Consider the following 19,159-nt stretch of genomic DNA (forward strand, 5'->3'; position numbering starts at 1 on the left):
GATTCTAAAAGATGTGTTGAACAAGGAGCATGCTATTGAGTCCAAGTTGGAAAGTCACAAGCTATTGAATCCAAGTTGGAAAGTCACACTGCAAAAGAGGAATCATTTGGAAGAGATAAATTTCAAAATGGAAATGAAAAGTAAAAGTTAAAAATGAAAGAACATATGAAGGAAATATGAGAAAATTATTTGAGAAGGAAGGCATATCATTGTAGATAAATAAATACAATCTCAAAGATAAAAAGAGTAGCATGCTATTGAGTCCAAGTTGGAAGGTCACACTGCAAAAGAGGAATCATTGGGAAGAGATAAATTCAAAATGGAAATGAAAGGTAAAAGTTAAAAATGAAAGAGCATATGAATTGGTATAGTAAGGAAATATGAGAAAACTATTTGAGAAGGAAGGTATGTCATTGTAGATAAATAAATACAACCTCAAGGATAAAAAGAGTAGTAGACAAAAAGAATAGAAGTGGCTCAAAGAAAAAGAGAGGAGAACTCAAGAGAGATACAAGGTAATCATTGAGGTTACCATGACCTTGGGCTTGGTAACCAACTAGTTGATAAGTGGCCAATGTATTTACTCCTATTCATAAATGAATAAAAAATCTAGTTTCTATATTAAATCCCTCTCCATATGTTATACTATTGTATAATTATGTGAGCATTGTTGTAGATTACATTTCTATTGCTTGGATGATTAATGTTGTGAGGATGTTGAGGATGTAGAATGTTTGTTCCTATAAAAAAAAAAATTGTTGTGACCCTCTATTATTATGTATATATATTTATGTAAAAATATTAGCTAGTGATGCCATTATTAGTGAGTCTGAAAATTGTGTAAAGAAGTTTATTAGTGTGTTGGACCATGATTGAGTTTTGTTTTGTATGTTGCTCATGATAATGAGAGTTCTTATTGAATGTATGTATGAGTATACAAATTTTGCTAAAGCATGGAAGAGTGTCTACATGACCTAGATATGAGAAGCCTCCATATGAGAGAGGACAAATTCCTTGGTTTATAAACTAACTGTTGATTATAAGAAGTGACATAACTTGTAGGTAGTGCTGCCATAAAAGAGCACTAAGATGTTTTTGAATACATAATTGTTGTGGAATACACTATATGTGGTGCCACCCTCATGTTATATATTGAGAAATATGGCATAGAAGAACATGCAACAAGGCGATGATGCATTTTATTTTTTATAGAATTGAATGCACAACAATGAAGAATGTAGAACCATTGAATGCAATAGTGATGAAAGTTGCATTGGATAACAAGAAATTGGAAGACTTTACCTCATAAGCAGGAAGGAATGATTTCTTAATAACCTAGGGAATCTAATAGGAGAATCAAAGTCATTTTGAGGATGCCAATGTAAAGATTGTATGAAATGGATGTGGTGCAGAATGTGACAATGCTCAGAACATGACAATGTTGTTGCAAAATGTAACAATACTACACATTGTGATAGTAATCTTTGTAATTCAAAGCATGAGAGAAATAGAAATGGTCAAGAGAAGATCTATATGCATGTGTACAAGGGATTCTAAAGGATGTGTTGAAGAAGGAACATGCTACTGAGTGGAAGCTCGAAGGTCATGTTATAGAAAAATAATCATTGAGAAGAAGATGGATTTCAAAATGGAAATGAAAAGGTAGAAGTTGAAAATGAAAGAACATGTGCATTAGTAGTTGAAGTAGCATGAGAAGAGAATATGGAAGTAAAAGGTAGAAGAGTAGCTGATAAAAATAAGAGAGGTGGCTTGAAGAAGAAGAGGGGAAATCTTGAGATTGATACAAGGTAAACGTTGAGATTGTCATAACCTTGGACCTGACAACCCAATGAGTTCTATAAGTTGATATGTGGCCATTAAGTCATTGTACTTATTTTGTACATAAAAGAATAAAGAATTCATATTTGTACATTAAATCCTTGTGGATATATGTGAATGGGTTAGCTTGGTTATATTGGTGTACAGTTCTATGTGCATGACTGTAGATTACATGTTATTACTTGGATGATTATTGTTTTTGGGATGTTGATCATGTGCAATGTTTGTTCCTATAGAGAATAATGATGACATGAATTCGTAACATTATGTTTATGTCTCAATGTAGAAGAATTAACTAGTGGTTCCATTAATATTGAGTTGGAGAATTGTGCAGAGAATTTTATTAGTGTATTGAACCATGATTGAGTTATGTTATGCATGATGCTATTGATGATGAGAGTCCATATTGAATATAGGTGTGGACATAGAGGAAATTTTCCACAAGATGGAAAAGTGTCTGTATAACCTAGATATGGTAGAAGTCTCCATATGAGAGAGGATGATTTTCTTGGTTTATAAACTAACCATTGATTGCAAGAAGAGGCATAACTTGTGGGCAATGCTACCATGAAGAGAGAATACATAGGTATGTTGTTGATTATATAAAATTGTTGTGGAAAACATATGGAGTAGATGTTTTCATATGGACTTGTGTTATGTGGTGTCCATTTACTTTTGCTACAAAAGAAGAAATGGTGGGAATATACAAACTAAGCAACTACATCCTTAAAGTTTGTAATTATGTGTGGTTATATTATGCAATAAAAAATTTAGAATATATCTACATCCCAATTCTACTAGGAGAAAAAAAATAAAACAACGATCCATCTAAATTATATTATAATAAGCTAGGTACCAAATTGCTTTATGTCACTTCCTTCTTTGTGACACAAGGAGCCTCTTTATGTTTGCAGCATCAGTTTGACTAATAAAGTTTATTGGGGTGTATCCCTTTACATTTGAGTCTATAATTTTTTAGGAAGAAACACATTCTCAATAATTAAACCTACTCAAATTATAAAACCAAATATATTGAAAGAGTATTGAATTACTCACAAACTTATGTTAATATGCATAGAAATACTCCACTATATAGCAATGGAGGAATCCAAGTGTCAATTAAGGATAATTACGACAATTGGACATATGCAAGTCTCTATGTGAGCTTACAACTCACCATTGTTAGCTCATAGGGAAATGAGGCATTAGAAAAGCCAACTCTAACACCCCCTCGTAAGAAAAACATAGGGAGTGACTAAAGAAAAAGAAAACAAAGAATGAGTCCCAGAAACCAAGCATGATTAGGTACCCACGTACAAACACTCATAAGCAGAGAAAGAGAGAAAAACCCATAGGAAAAAAACTCCCCCCTAAAAGAGAGAAAGATGCTAGTGCTCAAATTATCATGGAGCTGAAATTGTAGATCCCATAACGATCTACTGAATGGAAAGAACATAAGCCTACTCTAATCAAGAAGTATGAAATGTTGAAGTACCAAAACTCTAGAGATGAGAGCCGTGAAACCTCGATGAAGTTGGTTGATCTCAAAATAGGATTGTTGTAGAGGCACAAGGGTGGCAAACACTCTCAACTTCTCCAAAAAATGTTTCAAAGAAACTAGGTGCCAGTAAAGAACCGGGACAAAGGCTTCAAACAAAAGCAACACCATCAACCAACAAACAACTAATGAGGCTTGTAAGTATGGAAAATGTCGTACAACAACACTCTTGAAGTTGTCTGAACATTGTCACCATCGCATTGATCAAAGCAACGAAAACAATATCTTCCACCGTCTAATTCCCCTCCTTTCCCCCAAAACAAAATTGCGGAAGAAGCAAGAATCAACATTCTTCGTCGTCAGCAATTTTTCACCCCTGAAGCACAACTAAGGGAACAGTGGCAATCAACAATGAACAATTGATGCAATACAATGATATGAATTCTTCAAGCATTGGTTCAAATGATGCCACAACCATTCAGGGATCCATACACAATCAATCTTGATGGTTGGCATTGGTCCATAATTCATTCTTTCACGTCTCTTATGTAACGATCTAAATGTTGGACTACTATTTGACCAATAATGTTGGAACTTGGATGATTTCCTTTGATGAGGATGTGGAGATGCCTCAGTCTTTGTTTTTATAGATTCAAAGCTAGGTGCCACAACATTTTCATTTGGAATGACACTTATAGCCATGTCATCAATTTGTTTATTAGGAGCATTTTCTTCAAGCACCTCACAGTTGGATGTAGGTGATGAGGCAACAACAAGATTGTATCCAAGACCTACTCTTGATGTCTGCACTATAGGGTTAATAGGAACAACAATTCCCTTTCCATTCTTCCCAAGTCCTCCTCCAGTATATCCCATTTTTCTTAGCAATCAGGATCCAATACTAGTAGTATTCTTTTCAAAACTGGGTGTGACAAAGACATGCGATGCGTCATGATCATCAGCTTCAGTCTTTCGACAATCAACATCATCAAGCGTGGAAGAAGGAGAGATTAGCACCTTATCAACAATTATCTCCAGCTCAAATTTTTGAAGGCATTGTAATTCAGTCTCTGAAGTTGAGACCAGCAAGTTATTGGTACAACCCATTTGCAAGTGGCACAACACATTGTTCATCCCAAGCAATTCAAGTTATGCATTTTTTAATTGCCCATTTTTTATTTTGTTTAAAAAGGAGGAAAACATATGTGAATAAGATGAACAGACAAACCATTTGAAACAACTTGGCTCCAAATCATCAATAAATGCTACTTGATGCATTTTTTGGGATGGCTAGGAGTTAGTTCAATTGTTGCAGTTTTAACAAAGTAGTTAATTAAGTTAAATTCCAGCTGAATTGCTTCGGAGGGGAACGACAAGAGGAATCAAAATGCATGGCTTGCATTCGCTGACATAGTATTTTTTTGAGTCCCTCAAATGTTTGTGGTAAGAATTTGGAAGCCAAAAGTTTTTTTGGGCACATATTTTAACTGAAGATTTTAATTCCTAAGGATTTCTTGAAAAGTTAAGAGAATTTGTAAATGATATTCATTGAAGAAGTCATACATGTATTTGGTTGACATTGTAATAGATGAAGACTATGTATTTGGTTGGCATTGTATACCATGAAAGAGTATTGAATTACTCACAAACTTATGTTAATGTACATAGAAAGCCTCCATTATATAGCAATGGAGGAAGCTCAGTGTCAGTTAAGGATAATTACGACAATTGGACAAATGCAAGTCCCTATGTAAGCTTACAACTCACCATAGTTAGCTCATAAGGAAATAAGGCATTGGAAAAGCTAACTCTAACTTATATTACTATTAATAACATATTGTACAACCAAATCATATACCAAGCTTTATTTAATAGAAAATTGAAATGAAACATTAAAAAAATGGTTTTGAAAATGGATGGTCCGAGGCTTCACTAGTGGGAAAGTTTTGGACCCTTCATTTTATGCATAAGTTGGAGTGTGTGAAAAAGGAAGAATCTTTGATGGTGTTGTGTACATATTTGGAGTGTGTAAGAAAAGGAAAAATCTTTGGTGTTGTAGTGCACATATTTTTAAGAACAAATTAAAGATAATTATTGTAATCATTTTTATAGTAAAGATAAAAATGTGTTCATTATGAATGAAAAGACATTAAATAAATATTTGTTAACTAAAAAATAATATTTTATTAATTAAATAGAATAATTATGAATTTATCTTATATTTATTATTAATTAATTTATTATTTAATTTTTTTTAATATTAAAATATATAAATAAATGATCATTTTGTAAATGTAATAAGTATAAAATAATAATTATTAAAATATATTGATTAAATATAACTTACTTTATAAAATTTAATAAATATAAATATAATAAATATATATTTAAATAATTGTTTTGCTTAAATATTTAATAATAATTATAATACGTATTAAAATTTTATATTTTTTCTTTACATTATTGATTGATAAATAAAATAATTACTAGATTAATTTTTAATAATTTTGTTATTTTTTTGAAAAATTAATTAAATATAAATATGACATTGTTCATAGAGTAGAAAAGATGTATTATTTTAAGTTTTTAAAAGTATTTAATTAATCAAATTAATTATTTATTTATATATATATATATATAATATAGATGATTAATTGGTTTAACAAAGTCAGATAAATTTATTTTATAATGATATTTGCTAATTAAAACAAAATAATAGATAATTTATTTAATCTTAATTTTCATTGTATTTGATATCAATGTCATTTGAACACAATATGGTATCACAAATGCTTTTTCTTTCTTATTACTCTAGTATAAATTTGATGTTCTTATTAACCATCCTTCCATTTGAAAAAGAATTTGGTGAGGCATTATATGTTTCTTGTCACGATTTTATCTCAACATTATTCTAAAAATGATTTTACAAAAAAAAATTGAGTTTTTCACTTATTAACTCATTCCTTATATACTTGGTATAATGATATAAGCATGCTAACTTCTTTGTATACTTAGGTATAATGATATGAGCATGCTAACTTCTTCATATCATATTTCTTGAGTAAATGCAAATCTATCTACTTAATTGTAAAAGTGGTTAAATGTTATCATCAAAGTTGTTGTTCTTTTTCCTTTTAATTTCTGTGACATATAAGATAACAAAACCCTTTTTAATAGTCAGTACCTATATTATTATGCGTAGTCCTAAATATCAAAATTTGTTTCTCTATTTTTTATTTTTTTTGTCAAATACCTTGAACACTATTGGTCATTGTAAGCTTGAGACTATTTATGGTTGATAAGATTCTCAAAGTCTTATTAGTAGCAAATTAAAAATATTTACATACTGTGATCTCACTTATGAAGATGGATATGAATTTGTCTTTTCAAAAAAAGTTGTTAGTGGATGAAATTGGAATTATCAAGAATATATAGTTCCTTTATGGGTTTTAATATTATGTTAAAACATACAATTTATAATGTAAGACAATACATCATATTTATAAAGTTGGAGACTAGATTTCATTCTTTTAAACTATTTACTAAAACATAAAATCAAGTCATATCTAAAAAAATTCTTCTTTCTTCACATAAGTCATCTAAGATTATTTGTTATCACAAAAAACCTACTCTAAAATATTCAACCTTACTTTATTAAAATGAATTTCCATTAAAAATCTTATAACCATTTAAAAATATTTACTCTTAAAAATAATTATTATATATATATATATATATATATATATATATATATATATATATCTATATATAGGGTACTACGGTTCTGAAAACCCTACAACGGCGCTCCCTGCACTCCTCCAGATCCTTGCAGAACGATCAGTGGCCATCAACCGACAAACCGCCTTTGGTTCTCCGCCGAGGTAATGGGCTTTTCCCGGGGGGCCTCAACGCCCTCCCCATCGTCCACTCGTAAGCCTCAAGGGCATTCTGGCTCTCTGACTTCTGAGCTAGGGCACGATGCAGAGAACAGTGATCGCCTTCAAGGGCAGAAGAATACAAATCAATCCACGCATGCGACAGAAGAAGCCAACGGGAAATCGGAGGGATCTCCAGAAACAGAGGAAAGGCCTAGGATCACATCGAAGACCTGCAAGCCAGTGGCTGCTGAACGACCCAAGATCGAACTGCCGAGCCATAGGGCCAACGGACAAATCCAGTTCATGAAGGACCATGCGCTTATTGGAAAGTTTATTGGCTTCTGGCCGACGGAAAAGGCATTGCATGGCTGGATCTCAGCCAAATGGAAGCCTAAAGGCCATGTAACCCTGCAACTAGGACCTAAAGGGTTCTTCACAGTGATATTTCTGTGCATAGAAGATAGAAACCGTATCATGGATCAAGGGCCCTACTTCTTCAATTCAGCGGGCCTCTACCTAAGAGCGTGGGTGGAAAGGTTCAACCCAGACAAGGAGGACCTTAGTTGGGCTCCAGTATGGATCAGGATGTACTCGCTTCCGGCGGAGTACTGGGATGAAGATTCTCTCAAGGACATAGGAAATGGATTGGGGGAGTATGTAAAATCGGCGGAGGAAACGAAACTGCGCAGATACACCTCCTACGCCCGTATTTGTGTCTTCATGCGTTTGGACAAACCCCTCCCGGACTCGGTAAGTCTTCTTCATGATGATTTCGAATGGGTTCAACCCCTAGATTATGAGCATGTCCCATTTCGCTGCCGTAGATGCCATGCATTGGGTCATCTCTTCAGAGATTGTCCTCTCAATCTCAACTCTGTCAATGCTGCACCGTCAGGGCAGACCGATCAAGAAGGATTTACTAAAGTAGCCTCCCGTAAAAGATCTCACAAGAAGCCCCCCTTAGGGAAAAAACCCTTGCCGAATGCCGCCTCCCTCCCCTCAACCAGAAACAGTTTTGAGGCCCTCGCCGATCCCTCAGCTGACCATCTCCTGCATACCCCCCCTGATCCTGCGCCCTCAGCCCCCCCCTTGCATGTCAGTTCCCCCCCGGACTCACCCCAGAAGGCAAGCAAGAACTCCGAGGAAAAAGAGAAAGATATGGAGGTGGATGACATTCCCAGTCAATCCTTAAGCCCTGCTTTCATTGTGGATGAGGAAAATCAAGTACAACAAATGGAGGAAGAGCCTGAGAGCATTGACCTAAATGGTCTTGATATCCTGGCAATGGAGCAATTTTGCAGGAAAAGGGATTATGACAAAATATCAGAGCTCCAGATCAGCAAACTGGAAGTCATCATCGCCAGAGCTTACCAACAACAGCAGCTTGGCATCCAATCGGGTAGTCAATGGGATGTAGGCTTACCCCCCAAGGATTCCAAAAAGCGAGGGAGAAGAACAGATCTCCAGCGGACAATTGCGCTAGGGAAAATTCTGGTGGAATCAGGCAGGTATGCCAAGCTAACTAAGTACTACAAGCCCACCCACAACAGTGAACCATGAAGCTGATCTCTTGGAATATAAGAGGGCTCAACAGCCCCGGGAAACGAAGACTAATAAAAGATATGATTAAGCAGGAGCAGCCACAAATTTTCTTTCTACAAGAAACTAAGTGTAATAATATTGCTATAGCAAATATTCTATCTAAAGCTTGGCCAGGATGTCACTCGGTGGCAGTGGATGCCACAGGGGCTTCGGGAGGTTTGGCAATTGCTTGGAGCACCCAAGCGATTGAGCTGAAAGACATTCATGCAACACATCACATGATTCAAGCAAACTTTCACATAGTAGGCACTAATGTGTATGGCCACTTGACCAACGTTTATTTTCCCCAAGTAGCCAGCAAAAAAATTGTAGCTCTTAATACAATGGAAGAACTCAACAGCAACAGAGTCCATCCGCTGTGGATCATAGGAGGGGACTATAATATGATAACCAAGATGGAAGAAAAGAAAGGGGGGCGCGCGAGACTGGAGCAGGAGGTTGCCCACTTCAAGGATTTCATATATAGCAATGCTCTCATAGATATGCAATTTTGCAATGGTACGCATACATGGAGCAACCGTAGAACTGGACGGAAACAAATAGCATCCAAACTTGATAGATTCCTCCTTTCTGACAATATAGTGCATCTAGGCGGAGATATATCGGCTTCAATTCTCCCATACTCGGGCTCAGATCATTGGTCGATCGCCCTCCAATGGCAAAGACCAGGTGATGTAAAAAGGCGACCTTTTCACTTTGAGGCTTTCTGGCTCTCACACCCCGCATTCAAAGACTTCATCAGATCTGCATGGACCTCCTTTCCCCCACCAGGCGGTTCAAAAATGTTTCAGTTCCAGCAAAACTCAAATTCCTTAAGGCCAAAATCAAGATTTGGAACAAAGAGACATTCGGCAACATCTTTCAAGCCCAGCAGAGTTTAAGCAAGGAGATGGCAGAGCTCCAGCAACATATCATCTCAGAAGGACACAACGAGGAAACCCTGGCTCAGGAACTGAGCATTCATAACCAATTAGAGGAGCGAAGGAAGCAGGATGAAATCCTATGGAGACAAAAATCTAGGATTAAATGGCTGAAAGAGGGAGAAATGAACACTAAATTCTTTCATCGAACCATAATACAACGAAGGATGCACAACACTATCTCGTTCATTCAGAATCCAGAGGGGGAGAGATTGGAAAATCATGAGGAGATAGAGCAGGAGTTCCTTAGGCATTTTCAGCAGGCTCATCAAGAACCCCAACTGGATAGAACTCCGGCCATAGATAAAATCATCACTAATGTGCCCAAAATCATTACAGCAGAGCACAATGAACTTCTCCTACGTCCTATCATGCAACAGGAGGTGGATACAGCAATGCAACAGCTCAAGGAAGGTAAGGCCCCTGGACCGGATGGCTTTACCACAACATTCTTCCACTCCTTTTGGGATCTGATAAAAGAAGAGGTTTAGCAAGTGGTGGAGGAATCGTGCACCCAACACTGGCTTCTTCCCTCCCTTAACTCTACCTTCATGGCGCTTATCCCCAAGGAGGAGATCACCAGAACACCGGACAAATTTAGGCCAATTGCACTTTGTAATGTCATATACAAGGTGATATCCAAGGTGATTGCCAACAGGCTGAAACCGTTTCTACCCATGCTCATCTCACCGGAACAGTCGGGCTATGTAGAGGGGCGGCAGATTCTGGACGGAATCATTCTCTCTCATGAAGTCATACACTCCCTCAAGCACTCCAAACAAGCAGGTATGATCCTCAAGCTCGATCTCTCAAAAGCTTTTGATAAGCTTAATTGGTTATACATTCAAAAAATGCTATCAGCTTTCGGTTTCTCACATATGTGGGTGCGCTGGGTGATGAGCCTCATATCTTCCTCTTTTTTCTCCATCCTCATTAATGGCATCCCCTCCCGTCCCTTCAGGCCTTCCAGAGGAATCAGACAAGGTGATCCCCTTTCACCTTTCCTTTTTGTATTGATGGCGGAAGGCCTGGGTCGTCACATTAAGCAAGCCCTCCTCTCCAATCGACTCAAAGGTCTGTCCATCCACAATCTGCCTGCGATTTCCCACCAACAGTTTGTGGATGACAATATGCTGTTTGGGTACCCCTCTGTTCAGGAAGCCTCTCTTTTCAAAACCCTGCTGAATGATTTCTCCGAAGCCTCTGGCACTTGCATCAATACGGCTAAATCTCAGATCTACTTCTTCCACACCCCCCCGGTCACTCAATTTGCCATTGCGCGTATTCTGGGTTTTACCATTGACACCCTTCCCTCCAAATATCTGGGCGCCCCTCTAATAGCCTCCGCCTTAAAGCACGCCTCTTGGCGCACTCTCCTTGAGAAGCTAGAATCTCGCTTAAATCTATGGACTCATAGAACTTTGAACATTTCCAGTCGATTGGTCCTAATCAAAGCGGTCCTTCAGTCTATGCCTCTATACCTTTTTTCTATCTTGGCAGTGCCCAAATGGGTAATTAAAAAAATAAAAGCCCTTCAGCGCAACTTCTTATGGGGAGCCACTGGAACCAATCGCAAATGGGCCTTGGTGAGATGGACAACAGTCTGTAAGCCTAAAGAAAAAGGAGGCATTGGTCTAAGGGACCCAAGTCACAGCAACTCAATCATGTGTGCCAAAATATGGTGGCAATGGGTAACAACACCCAACAAGCCATGGGCAACCATCTGGACAGCCAAATATGCCAACCTCAGGCCACCGGAAGATCTGATCAGGTACACCCCCACAGTGAAAGGTTCCTTAATCTGGAATGCCGCCAAACAACACTACCTAATGATCCAACAACATAGTTTTGGGGAAGTGAGGAATGGACGATCGACGCGATTCTGGATGGATGCATGGAACCAGCTGCCAAAAATCCATAACATCCTTGAACAACATCCACACAGATACAGGGAAGGACAGTTACAAGAAGAAGTATGGCAGAATTGGACCTAGGACATGGATCAAGGATACCGACAATGGAAGAATAGCAATCGAATAATTGAGCATGCGAATCATCAAACTCAGCAGCTTCTAGAGGGGGAGCTCCAAAATCGGCCAATTAGATGCTTGGAGGACAAGGATATCCTCTGTTGGGGCTACACGCCCAGGGGAACCTTCACAACCAAAGAGACCTACAAGCTCTTATGCAAGGACTCAGACCCCCCAGATCCCATTTGGAGCCGAATTTGGACTCCAGGCATTTGGCCCAAGGTGTCTCTTTTCCTCTGGTTGGTGGGGCATCGCAAGATTCTTACCTGGGATAATCTCAGACGTAGGAATTTTCATGGACCCTCCAGGTGCGTCAACTACAAAGATCATGAAGAAACCTTTCAGCACCTCCTCGCTTCCTGCCCTCTGGCCAAACAACTGTGGGACAAAGCTAGCTTCCGATGTCAGAGAAAATGCAAAGGTTCAATAGACATCCCCGACTCCCTTCATCAATGGCACCAGACCCCCTGCAAAAGCGGGATTCTCAATCACCTTTGGAGAATAATCCCTGGACTCCTCCTCTAGATGATCTGGAAGGAAAGGAACAAGCGCATATTCAAGGATCAAAGTTCCCCTCCAGAAATCATATGGGGCAATTTCTGCCACAACCTCCAGGAGACCTTGGCGATCGGCAAATGGACGCAGGAAGATCTTCCCTCCACCGACGCTGAAAAAGCCATCTGGGCAAATTGGAATCTGAACCTCCAGCTGGACGCTCACTCACCTACCATGATGATGAGCAGCAATAGCCGGAAGGACTCTTGGACCCCTCCCCCTAGGAACTCCATCAAGCTCAATTTCGATGGCGCCTCCAAGGGCAACCCCGGAAATGCAGGATTTGGGGGTGTTTTTAGAGACTACAAAGGGTCTCCAATCCTCCTCTACTTTGGGAATATAGGCTGGGACACCAATAACTCAGCGGAACTGGAAGGGCTTTGGCAAGGGCTCCTCCTCTCCAAGAACTTCAACTTCCAGCCCCTGGAGATTGAAGGGGACTCCCAAATCCTCATAAACATGGCCAAACAACTTCAAAACGGGACTCATGCGAGGAAAATTGCTAATAGCTGGAGGCTTGAGGCCAGACTGGAGGCCATAGAACACCTCCTCCACAACAATCAAGCCATTATTTTCAATCATACCAAGAGGGAAGGGAACAAAGTCGCGGATCTCCTGGCTAATTTGGGAGTGGAAGCAAGACACACCATGTTATCAGGCACAACTGACATAATTCAAAACCATGACCATGCCCAGGAATTCACCAAGTTGGTTCAAAGCGATGCAGCTCCCCCGGATGCGGGTGAATAGGGAGGCGATCAACGTGATGGGACAGGGGTGGTGGGAGGCAGCTCGACACCTGCCCACCCTGTACGTGAAGAGTAATGTCAATCGGGGGAGGGCAGCCTGGCATGCAGGCCATTACATTCTCCCGTTAAGTGCTACAGGATCCGTTGTTATTGCTTCGACTCTCGCACGCTGTGACCTGCAAGCGATGGCGGCCTCCATCAATGAGGCAGTTATGGTGTGGGTTAATCGAGAAAGGGCAGACAATTATAAGGAGGGGCAGGGTAATGCTAGCGCGATGCAGCTAGGTGAGGTGTTAAGCTGGGTCCTCTCTGTCAATTCTAAGCCTGAAGCGGAGTCGCGGTGTCTGGTTTGTGTTAATTCTCTCTGGGGCACTGGCCGGAGTTCGGGCTCTGGGAAGTGGCCTCTGATTTCGGGTCTCAGGTGCATTGGTCCTGTTTCGCGTAAAGATTTTGGAAGGAGGGGGGGGACATTGAAGGAAACTGCCTCTCCGCTCCCGTTCGGTCCTATTCCATCTCTGTTGGCTCTGAGGTTTTTAGTCTCAAGGTTGGTGGCATTCCTTCTGTTATATTATCCGGCTCTGGAAGGAGGCCTTTATATTTTTCTTCCCTTAGCTCGAACCTCCTGTACATTGGCCCTGTTCTGTGCGTGGTCCTGGAAAGGGGTGGGTGGAAGAGAGGGGAGAACAAGCCATCTTGTCTCGTTCGGTCCTCTCCCACCTCTGTGGGCTTTCAAGGCTTCAGTGTGGTGTTTGGTGAATACCCGTCTGAAGCCCCTCCTATTATGGCCCGCCTTCGACAGAGAATGGGTTGTCATCGAGGCCAACCCAGGCATGCCCCCAATGACTCCACTTCGGACTCGTCGGCCACTAGCGCGCTGTTCACTGGGCGTTATCCGAGTACCCGTAGTGGGCGAGGAAGGCGCCGCACATCCAATCTGCCTTCAGGGCCACCCTCGACAACTGGGTTAGCCATTTTTACTTTCAACAGTTCGCTTCATCAGCCACGGGTCACTGCACACATCTCGGTGGTGTTTTACGAAACCACGCAATTGGAAGGCACTGATAGTCATACGGGAGGTTCGGGAGCTGTTGATGGTCCTCCCCCTGCGTTCCAGCTTGGCATTGGTATGATGCCACAGCCTGCTCGACCGGAACCAGGGAGAGGTATTCAGGACACGGAGATGCAGCCTGCCGATCCCGGTCCCTCTGCTCAATTCAACGCTCCTTCTGAGGATGAACAGGAATTCGGCTGGTGCCGAAATGTGGAGGAACAACCTGATGAGTAGCATGCTTCTGCTGGAGGTGATCCTCCTTTTTGTTCAAGTTTTGGCTATCCTCGGCTGCTTCTTAGTCATCTGGGTTTTGGGTCTCTTCCGGCTGCTGACGAACGGATCTCCTGGTTTTGTTTGGGATGTATGGGACTCCATGGGTGGTTTTAGAACTTGGTCATGTGTTTCTTCTCCTCTGAAAGGAGGCTTAAGTTGGTTTTTTGGAATGATGGCTCTCTTCAGAGCAATGCACTGACTTCGGTCACCCTGTAAATACCTTCTCTTCTTCTGAATAGAATTAATTTTACATAGAAAAAAAAAATTATTATATATATAAAATCCATAACAAAATCTTTGTATCAAGAATTTGATATAAAAAATGGATTTCCATTAAAAATCTTATAACTATTTAAAAATATTTACTCTTAAAAATAATTAATATATATATAAAATCCATAACAAAATTTTTGTATGAAGAATTTGATATAAAAATTAAGTTTCTGAAAAATAATAAAAATGGCTCTAATAAATTGAATTTTTATAATTTTTATTTCAAAAATATTATATGGAGCACGGTTGACTTAAAGGAAAAATCATTTAGGTTTTCAAGTTTGATATAAAAAATATATTTCTCAAAAATAATAGAAATGGGTTTAATAAATTTAGTTTTTTACAAATTATATATATATAATATTTAAAATTATATATAATTTGTGGATTTAATGGTTAAGAGCATATGTTTTTTTTTTAAGTCACAAAATTTGTGGATTTAATGGTTAAGAGCATATGTTTTTTTTTTAAGTCACAAATTCAAAACCAGAGAAATTAAAATATGTATATCTTTATAAACATAATAGCCAAATCTAACAATGTAAAAGCTACTCTAAAAAAAATCAAAAAATCAAACCTGAGCCGGCAAAGCCCAATCGCACTCCTCAGCAACGGCAGCAACTCAAAAAACCAAACCTCAGCACGCAAAGCCCAACCACACTCCTCAGCAACAGCAGCAACTCGAAGGAGAGAAAATGATACGCGGAGCTCAGTTACAGGAAAACTGAAAGAGAGCGTAACAACAGTACTAGCCAATAAGCATAACGCGGATTCACAGAAAAGAGAGTTTCTGGGGGTTGATTTTATACACACTCTCTAGCGGAGCGTGTTTGAGGATGCAAAACTCTCGGCTGCGCGCCAACGTCGTGAATGGCTTTAATGCCTTTGCCCAGAAGAAGAATAATTAATGAAGCGTACTGCACGAATTATTCGGATTACCTCGTACAATTATTCTGACCATATCTAAAGTAAATGCTTTACTTAAATGAAAGCACAATGCTTAACTTCATGCAAAAGAAAAAAATAAGCTGCTTAACTTGAATGAAAAGAAAAAACCAAAAAATAAAGATTAAATTATTTTTTAGAAATTTATTTTAATTAATAATATATTTTAATAAAAAATATTAATATTTAATAAATAAATAATTTAAATTAAATTTAAAAAAAATAAATACTTTTTAAATAATCTATATAACATATATCTTATAAATTAAAATAAACATATATAAATTTATTTATTATTAATTAAATCATTTTTAAATATCAAAAGATTATGTTTTTCAAATTTATTTATTTTATTAAATTAAAAATATAAATAATTTATATATATTTTTTTCACACGAAAATCCAACCCCAACCTGGGATGACGCTTACACTTATTAAGTAATTAACTAATTCTGATGACTCATTTTGGATATATCCAATAGTATTTCAATAATACTTTTAATTTCTCTTTTGAATTTTTAATGTATATTTGTATAATCATAAATGTTATGTTATATAGGAATCACTCTTAAGAATTGGGAAACCTGTTTCAATGGTTCGCGGCTTCTGGGAGCTTTGGAACTGTATGGAACCTTCTGAGCTGCAATGGGAGTTTGGGAAAGTTCCGGAGCTTTGAAGACTGTTTTTTTTGGAGTTCTGCCTGGGTCGAGGAATACAAAGGCTGTAGAGAAATAAGTTGAACTGCTCACAAAACTATAGGTTGTTTTGATGAGCTAGTAAATTGTCCAAATGGAATAATGACATAAATGTAACAAGTATTTAATTAGCTGTAAGTTAGTTTAGATTTCTAGGACAGGCCTCCTCTATCGTTATTCAGTTGAGATGTTTTTAATTATAAATGTTATGTATAGGAGGAGGATTCTCAAAAAGGAGGCAGAAGTTCCAGTAACCAGCCATGAAGTCATGTCAATATTCTTTCTGAAATTTTAATAGAATGATTATTATGTTTGTATTCTATCAGACTTGATCTTTCAGGTGGTATCTGTACAGTATTGTACTAATTTTGCCAATAAAAAGCCATAATTTTTATTAATTTTTATTTACAGGATATGTGTACTGACTCTTTCATACCAATTAAAGAAAAAAAAATTATTTTAACATCCATTTAAAACTATCCTATTAAAACTATATAATTTAAATGTTCTCTTGTCACATTAATTTATGCTCTATATTTTTAGATATTACGAACTATAAAGATAATAATACTATTCCAGTATCTTATAAATTTATTATCATAAAATTTATCAATTAAATTGAGCCTAGCACAGGGATTACATCATCCTATACAATGTGGAGGAAGCATTGTCATCGGCTCCAACGTAGTTAAAGACAGTGGCATAGAGAACCACAAATTATTATATCGATTAACCATAAATTCTTATCTTGATTAACTTTTTTTTTTTTTTTCTCAATCGCATGGCCATAGCCACACTGCCAGCCCATAAAAAAAATTCCAATTCCATCCACATTATTTTATTATTAATTATTTTGAGTGGTTTTTGGTTAATTTTTTGGAAGTTTTTTTGTGGGTTTTTCCAATTTAATTTCTCTAAAATCTCACAAGAATTTATTGAAATCACAATTTTAATAGGTAATTCTGCACAATGAAAGTGCCCTAGTGTTTTTCAGGTGCGGAATCCATATACAGAATAAAAAAAACCAATTTAAATAACACAAATAAAAATTTAACTTTCCAACAGATTCTAATACCAAAAAATCACCCACAAACAACTTCAATTTTTTTTGTCTATAACAACAGATAATTTACTATAACAACTTTACTCAAAACTAAATATCCACGTTAAAATACAAAACTCAATTAAATATTGAATTTCTAGAAATCAATATCAACTCATATTAAAGCTACTTGTGCAATGCCTTTACAAATGAATTAATTAAATTATATAACAATAACTATACATTTTAAAACAAATATTTTAATTTAAGAATGTACATGTTTAAACTAATACAAAATTGACATGACAATTCTACACTCAAATCTAAATATCCAGACATCAAGTTGAAAATTAAACTATAGATAGATTGGCATTCAAAGTTATAACGATAGCAAATTAATATTTATGAGTGTTCTTTAATTTTGTTGGAGTTAATGTTTATATTTTATATTTGAGATGTTGATTTGAAATAGTTGAGAAATTTTCTCAATCTTTTTTTTTAAATTAGGAATAAGTTAGATATCAGAAACTCTATATATTAGAATAATTTCTGAGTTAATGCTTACATCTTATATTTGAGATGTTGGTTTGAGATGGTTAAGAAATTCTTTCAATCTCTCTCTAAATTAAAAATAAGTTAGATCTGAAAAACTCTATATATTAGAGTAATCTCTAAATGTAAATTGCGTGTATTAATCGCATATACCTTTGTGTTAGCTATCTCATTTGTGAAATTATTATTAGTTTTTATTGCTTAATGTATTTTTTAATTTTTTTGTTAGTTTTGTTTTTTAATATTTGACATCATGTGTGAAGCGAACTCCACACTTTGCACATTGAAACCTCTCCACTTCATACTCTTTCAATTTTCGATAGGGCCAATTTTACATAGGGCATCCACGTGGACACAATGTCTTCAATAAGTAATGCCAAAAAAATAGATATGACCATCGATTTTACATGTGGACTAGTTTTCTTTAATAATAATGCAAAAGCTAGCGCAAACATTCAAATGGGTTTGGGGCAAGAGCAAATGCAAGGCTTTGGACTCACCACTTAGACACACTATATGTCAAACAAGTAATGCCAAGTGTCCAAAACACATTTTATTACGAGTTATTAGTATTGTGTTCACTCGATTTTTTTTTTCAAAAAGATTGCGTGTCATGTTTTAAATTAATGATGAAATGTATTGATAGAGTGACGGTTCAATCGAACTTTAGATTAGGAGTTTGTTCTTGATTTCTAGGGTGTTGTTTTAACTTCCCTAATTGTGTGTGAATTATATATTTCTCGTGTAATGATTGTAATTGTAGTGCGTCTTCTGCAGAGACAATGTTCAATGTCCAAGTGGTATTCCACACTTGTCAATTCAATTAATTTGATTCTTTTATTTTTAACACTAACCTGAGCCTTATATGTGATTTTAAATATAGTTGTACAAATAATCAACCGACCACAATTATTGATCATAATTTACTAATCAAGGCCATCTTTTATCGGTTTTAGAGATGTCTGAGCTGCATATCTTGAAATTGAATAGACCCATTAGATTTTAAGTGTCATTTTCATTTTCTAATAACTACATTAACTTTAATAATGACCCATCTTCAAAATTATTACATGGATACAAACAAAGAACATATCAAAATATTCATAATTTAATTTGTCACATATTAGAATTGGATGAACATAACTGCATAACATTGCCATGAATGCAAGTGTGGAAGTTTGTCTTTGTGCGAAATTTCATTGTGCGGAGGTCCTTGTGCGAAGGACCTCCACACAATGAACTTTCACACAATACCCT

The 19,159-nt window shown here is 37.1% G+C and overlaps 1 protein-coding gene across 1 annotated transcript; it reads left to right on the top strand.

Moving 5' to 3' along the window:
* The first annotated feature begins 8,771 nt into the window (after positions 1-8,771).
* LOC149255299 (uncharacterized) lies at positions 8,772-9,698 on the top strand. Its single transcript, XM_089455001.1, has one exon. The coding sequence runs from the start codon at positions 8,772-8,774 to the stop codon at positions 9,696-9,698; it is 927 nt and encodes a 308-aa protein (XP_089311127.1).
* Positions 9,699-19,159: the final 9,461 nt, after the last annotated feature.

Source organism: Pinus tabuliformis, chromosome 7, assembly GCF_031772625.1.
Source record: "Pinus tabuliformis cultivar Carrire ecotype Pingquan chromosome 7, CPIR1, whole genome shotgun sequence".
Classification (NCBI taxonomy): Eukaryota; Viridiplantae; Streptophyta; class Pinopsida; order Pinales; family Pinaceae; genus Pinus; species Pinus tabuliformis.

Bases quoted from the DNA above. Each gene is read 5' to 3' on its own strand.
- LOC149255299 (XM_089455001.1), top strand. From the start codon at position 8,772: ATGAAGCTGATCTCTTGGAATATAAGAGGGCTCAACAGCCCCGGGAAA.